Source organism: Gracilinanus agilis, chromosome 2, assembly GCF_016433145.1.
Source record: "Gracilinanus agilis isolate LMUSP501 chromosome 2, AgileGrace, whole genome shotgun sequence".
Lineage (NCBI taxonomy): Eukaryota > Metazoa > Chordata > Mammalia > Didelphimorphia > Didelphidae > Gracilinanus > Gracilinanus agilis.
Genome location: NC_058131.1, coordinates 56,154,947 through 56,161,638, shown reverse-complemented (window position 1 = coordinate 56,161,638; position 6,692 = coordinate 56,154,947). Strand labels below are relative to the sequence as shown.

Sequence of the window (6,692 nt, the reverse complement as noted above, 5' to 3'; positions counted from 1 at the left end):
ACTCCTCTAGCTCCTTACGTCTGACTGTCAGGAGCCCACAGATGTAGCTGACAAGAGATAAAGTTAAAGCGATCTCAGCCGAGAGAGCAGAGCCCTGAGCCGCTGTTGTGACTAGCGACTTCTTTGGGCAACAGCGTCTGGGGCAGGAGGGTTAGGTTCTGTGGCAGCCGACTGGGACCTCTGAGGTTGCTGGAGACTTGCAGAACAGCCCCCCTCCCACCGAACTGCCGCTTCTCCCGCTTCCCCAATTCGGAGGGTGTTTTTTTGCTGCCCCTGGGGCTTCTGTAAAGAGCTTGTCCCTCTGGCTCTGTCTCGGCTCTCAGCTGGTTCCTGATCTTCTGGGAGGGCCAGAGCAGAGGGGGAAGAGGAGGGGGTAGGGAAGAGAGAGAGAGAGAGAGAGAGAGTCAGCCAGCCAGTCAGCCAACCAACCCCCGGCAGGCTGTAGCAGCAGCAGCAGACCTAGGGAGATTCTCCGAAGCAGGGGGGAGGGCCGCCGGGCCCGGGAAAGGGGGGTTAGGGGGGAGGGGAGGGGTGTGCAACAGAGCGCTCTGGAAAAGTTGCAGCAGATGACGGCAGAGGTGAAGCAGGCTCCCTTCTCGCAGCCCCCTCCTCTTCCTCCCTCCTCCTCCTCCTCCTCCTCCTCCTCCGCAGCGCAGAGCAGCGGCGGCAGCGGCGGCGGCGGCAGCAGCCACCCGATGTCCTCAGTCCCAGAGAAGGCGCAGCAACACGGCGGCCACACCAGCGGCGGCGGCGGCGGCGGCGGCGGCGGCTCAGCCATGGACCCCGCCTCGTCCACCACCTCAAAGGCCAAGAAGACGAACGCCGGGATCCGGCGACCGGAGAAGCCGCCCTACTCCTACATCGCACTCATCGTCATGGCTATCCAGAGCTCGCCCACCAAGCGGCTGACGCTCAGCGAGATCTACCAGTTCCTGCAAAGCCGCTTCCCCTTCTTCCGAGGTTCCTATCAGGGCTGGAAGAACTCGGTGCGCCACAACCTCTCGCTCAACGAGTGCTTCATCAAGCTACCCAAAGGACTGGGCCGCCCGGGCAAGGGCCACTACTGGACCATCGATCCGGCCAGCGAGTTCATGTTCGAGGAGGGCTCCTTTCGCCGGCGGCCCCGCGGCTTCCGAAGGAAGTGCCAGGCGCTCAAGCCCATGTACAGCATGATGAACGGGCTAGGCTTCAACCACCTCCCCGACACCTATAGTTTTCAGGGCTCGGCTGGGGCCATCTCCTGCCCTCCCAACAGCCTGGCCTTGGAAGGCGGCATCGGCATGATGAACGGCCACTTGCCGGGCAACGTGGACGGCCTGGGCCTGCCGGGCCACTCGGTGCCCCACCTGCCCGCTAACGGCGGTCACTCCTACATGGGCAGCTGCGCCGGCTCGGCGGGCGCTGAATACCCGCATCCCGAGGGTTCCGTGTCGGCCTCCCCGCTGCTGGCCAGCGGCGGGGTCATGGAACCTCACTCCGTGTACTCGGGCTCCGCCTCCGCTTGGCCGCCCTCGGCCTCGGCAGCGGCGCTCAACAGCGGTGCCTCCTACATTAAGCAGCAGCCCTTGTCCCCCTGCAACCCTGCCGCCAATCCCCTCTCGTCCAGCCTCCCCACGCATTCCCTGGAGCAGCCCTATCTGCACCAGAACAGCCACAACCCTGCCGAGCTACAAGGTGAGTGCAGCACAGTGGGCACCGGAGGCAGGGGCGGGGTGGGAGACAGAGGGGGAGAGGGAGATGGGGGAGATGGGGACTAGGGCTAGGACTGCCTGGAGAGCCTATGCGGAGACACATATCTCCAGGCTCGTCTCCCAGAGGCATGGAACAACGTAGAGATTGTGTGTAGTTGTGTGGTCGTGCTGGTGTGTGCCTGACGTTGCCTGTCCCATACCCCCATCCATTATGAAAAAAAGATGAGTTCTCTCCATGCCGGCTAGGTGGGAAAGATGCTCCTCATTGTTAAAGCACTTGCCGCAGCCCTTCAAACACATGTGTTCATTCGTGTTCCAATGGGCCCCTTTCCCGACCCCTTCCTTCCTTTCCTGAAACTTGGAGCTTGGCGGCAATCTAGGATTCTCAGTTTGGGCCCAGGAAAGGAGTTCTGCTTGGCCTTCCTCAGGCCCCTCTGGACTCCTGGCCCACCCTCTCCATCCTACCCGTGCTTTTTGGTTTTGTTTTGTTTTGTTTTGTTTTGATTTCCCTTAAACAACCCAGTGTTAATTGCTTAAAGCTTTGGCCCATGGGCTTTTTAGATTTTATAAAGAAAGAAACTTGAGAGTTAAAGGTAGCAGCTGGGGCCTCTCTATCCTTCAGGCCCACTTTGTCTTGCTTTACCACTGACTGACCTGGAAAGCCAGGAGGAAAACTGCTTGGCCTTCCCAGGAGTTGGGCCCTGGGCCTGAGAGGAGGAGGTAGGCCAGGAGAGGGGGTCAAGAGTTTTTGGTGGACGAAGTTTTTGGTGGGGGCAGTTGGAGTGGCTTCGGGGTGTTTGCTCATACAAGACTAGTGGACTCTATACAACAGCTAAGGGTTAGGAGGGCATCATCTTCCTTTACTGAAGTTAGGGTAAAGCACAGCCAGGCCTCAACGTCAACTTGGGGAAGAGAGGCTGGCCAGATGAGCTCCCACAGCTGGTTTCTTAGGCTCCCGGTTTCAAGACCAAGTGCACCCTCCACAGGGAGACTCCCACCCTAACCCAGCGAAGGGAAATTTAAAAATATCTCCCCCTCTCCTGAACCCCCAGCTCCTTGCCAATCCTCTCCTTTCTTGGGGCCTTGTTTTGGAAACTCTCTGGACTTAGCCAGAGGCCTGTCACTTAGGGCTTCCTTGGAACCAGGATGCTCTACTCCTGAGGCCAGGCCTGGCCTGATTTGGGAAACAGCAGCACTGAGGGAGTATCAGGGAGCTCCTGACCAGAGCGGGCTCCTTTGGCTGTATTTGAGAGGGGGCAGAGCAGCTCTCCTCAAAGATCAGGGCTTCTGAACTGAATCATAAGCCAAAATTCTGAGCATATTCCGGTTATGTAAAGAGCTCTAGGATCCTACCCACTGTCCTGCCTGAACTTTTCAACTTCTGGGGGTTTCTCTGACTGGAACATTGCCTCCCCTCAATTCTTGCCCTCACCTCTCCCTCAACCTCTTCATTCTGGGAGTTGCCCGATGGATCAGCCCATAATGCAAAGGTCAGTCGAGGGTTTGCAAACTGCTCTCCTTGGGAAAGGGGAGCTAGACGTTCCAACTGGGGTGTTGGGCTCTCTAGAAGGCTGTGGCTGAGCAGGGTGGTGGCCTATTCTAAACTATTTCCTCAGCCTAGGACCTCAGGCCGAGAGAGTCCCCTGGGAACCTGACCACCTCCCCTTTACCAGACAAGTGACCCCCCCAGACCCATCCCTTTGCCCGCACCCAGTTCCCAAGAACTTTAGAGGAATCTCTGAACAGCTAAAAAGGCAGCGAAGGGACTAGATTATCCGCTGGGAGGCTCAATACCTCCCTCAGACCCCGCGCCGCCAGGTTAACTCCGGCCCGGCGCCCTAGGGGGAGTGGGGATTATCAGGGCTGGGTGCAGCCAACTCGTTTAGTCCCCCGTCGACCAGAAGAAGTAGAAGAAGAAGAAAAGAGAGTAAATCGCTTTCCCTTTTCTTCTCTTCCCCTCCTGACGGTAAAACAGTAGCGCGGGCTACTTTCTCCGACCCCACTGCCGGCTCCACAATTTCTCTGCTGCGTGTGTGCGTGTGCGTGTTTGAGGGCAAAGGGGGGAAGACGGGGTATTTACCTCCAAATGACTCTCCCTCTTTTAAGACCCAGCCCTGTCAACCTCCACAAACATCCATCTGTTTCCTCCCCTCCCCTCTATCTCCTTCCCAGGAATCCCCCGGTATCACTCTCAGTCTCCAAGCATGTGTGATCGAAAGGAGTTCGTCTTTTCTTTCAACGCTATGGCCTCCTCCTCGATGCATTCAGCGAGTAGCGGGTCTTATTATCATCAGCAAGTGACCTACCAGGACATCAAGCCCTGTGTTATGTGATGGCTGGGCGGGCAGCCCTGCGGCGACGCCCAAGGTGCCCCCTTCCCCGTCCCAGGGCGAAGGGACCTCTAAAAACTGAAGACAAAAAAAAAAAAAAAGAAAAAAAAAAAAGAAAAGAAACTGATGAATTCTTGAGGTATAAGCCAGCGGCAGCAGGAGACGAAAAGTTGGGCCTTTGGGGCCAACTGGGAGAGGAAATCCGAAGGGAGTGTGCGCCAGGTCGGTCTGTGAAAGCAGTTCCCTACGCCTGTCCCTCATCCCCACCTCCGCCCGCAGGCGCCAATGTTCATTGCTAGTGTAGACTGGGACCTGGGCTTGGCTACCAGTGTCTGAGAATCGAGGTTCAGATCTTTGGGGAGCGAAGCAGCTCCGCGGGATCCGGATGCCAAGGTGCTGTGTTTGGGGAACCACCGAAATAGAGGAGGAAAAATCTCCTACTAAGTTTGATTTTGTTTAACCCCCTCTCTTCCTCCAGGGACGTGAATGTGGGCGAGGAAGGACGGCGGCTTGGGGAGGGGGGGGGGGCGACTCGGGAAATCCAGTCCTTATCAAAGACTTATTCTGTCGGTTTGCATATTTATCTTCTTCTTCTTGTTGATGTTGAAAGAATGTCCTAGGGAAGAGCGTCTTCTCCTAACGCCGCATCGTGCGGGGTCCAGAAATCGCTCTATCCTCGCCCTTACGAGGCCGGGATTTCTCTTCAGATCAACCCAGAGTGGACCTTCTAGACGAGCTCTATTTTCCCAAACCACTCTCTGCTTTAAAAATGCTATCCTTAAATGAAAGGAAACCCAAACCCAAATTACAGCGAGCCAAAGAAATGAGTCCGTACCCCGTGTTAGACTCCCCCTCTGCTCTGCTCCCCCAGCAGTCGGTGCGACCTTTTCCGCATCGTGCGTGGGCCTCTTTGGTTTCCACCCTCACAAAACGACTCCTTTCCGATCTCTACTGTAAACTTTCTGGTCCAAGACTGAGCTTTGGGCTCTGGAGGCTGAAAAGCAGCGGTTGGCTAGGATTTAAGAGAGAAGCTACTAATTCTAAAGCGGATTCAGGATCGCCGGGACACAGAAAGATTAAGGCACTTTTTAAAAAAAATAGCAAGGCTCATCCTGTTATTTATTCTACTTTTTTTTTCTAATAATCAAAACACCACGTCGGCTCCGTGGATCAGTATTAAATGGTGTGTACCTCGTTGGCAATATTTGCCGTGTAGATGTTTTTTTTTAGCTATCCATTGTAAATTTGAAGCAAAGTCGGATCTGTGTAAAGACAAATTTCCATATGTTTTATATAAATATATATATAATGAAGGACTATCTCCCCCACCCCCCCTTTTTTTTGTATGTTGGCTGCACGGGACAGCGTTTGTGACACCTATTTTAAGCTTTCTTCTGCACTGTATAAAATCGTAATTAATGACGTGCCCCTTGTGTACCTTTTTCCAGAAAAAAAAGAACAAAAATAAAAACATGTATAGCATTTGTATATGGTCTTCACACTTGTATGAACCATAAATAAAACACCACGAGTATTTTACGGGCAGTGGGACTTCAGAGTATCGTGCACACTCCTCTAGGGAGAAAGAAGCAACCCCCGACTGACTTTTTGTCTCTAGTGATTCCCAATAATTCCAACAATCCTTCCATTGTCCCCTTCGCTGACCGTCTTGGGGAAGGAAGTCTTGCCCAGAGCTAACAGCTATTCTGCAGCTAGTCTCTAAAAGTCCTTTCCAACCTTCAATTTCTGGCATTCTCTTCCTGGTCTCTGCTCCTCTCTAAACTGCATCTCCTGCTTTCAAGAAATAACTTGAAACTGGATGAAAAAATCAGAGGCCTTCCTTCTCCCATTCCCAAAGTGGAAATGGGATCTTTACTTCTCCCTCTCCCATTAGGAATGTCCATGCGGAGTCAGCACTGGAGATCTTCAAGCGCTATGTAAATGTGAATTTATTCAGGTTGTTGTTTCAACACGGATTTTCAGATTTTGATATTTTTTCCATCTATGCTTACAAGAGGAATTGCTTTACTGAAAAGCGAGAGACCGCTGGCCCCCAGAAATGAAAGAAATCCTTCCCAGTGTCCCTCTTTTTGCTTTCCCCAAACTGGAATGTCTAATATCAGACCCAGATTATGGGACTTGGGAATGAAAAGGAAGAAAAGAGAGCCATTCATTTCAAACTGGAGAAGATTTTCGCTAAATCATAATTTTTTTTTTTAATGCAGGGAAAAAGGATTTTCACCCTCCTCCCCAATTTGTAGCCCTTCCGCTCCTTTCCCCTCTAGTAAAACAAACAGAATAAAGTAGATGTCACTGGGTTGCAGCATTTAGACCCACCACAGCTTTTCCCTGTCTTGGGGTCGTGAGCTCTGTACCTGGTTATTTTCAGCCTTGACATTTTGGTCGGGAGGGTAATTTCTTCCGAGCTCTGCTACATCAGAATTATCAATAAACTCGCCTGGACAATTAATGCCCCAAACAAACAGCTGTCTATAAAGCAGAGATAAAGGGACGACCAAATGCAGGCCCCAGCCAGCTCTTCCTTTGCCTTCTGCTCTGGGTCTCTGTCTTTCCCTGTGTGCTGCCTGTCTCTCTCTAAAGGGCCCCCAGAGTTCTTTTCCTCAGACTATCTCCACTTAATTTGGGAAGGACAATCAGAGGTCCACAGAGA

General features: G+C 53.2%; 1 protein-coding gene across 1 annotated transcript; it reads left to right on the top strand.

Annotated features, from left to right (window-relative positions):
• Positions 1-695: 695 nt before the first annotated feature.
• On the top strand, positions 696-4,523 carry FOXF1 (forkhead box F1). Its single transcript, XM_044660544.1, has 2 exons — positions 696-1,674; positions 3,864-4,523. The coding sequence occupies exons 1-2, from the start codon at positions 696-698 to the stop codon at positions 4,022-4,024; spliced, it is 1,140 nt and encodes a 379-aa protein (XP_044516479.1). The 3' UTR covers positions 4,025-4,523.
• The last annotated feature ends 2,169 nt before the right edge of the window (positions 4,524-6,692 follow it).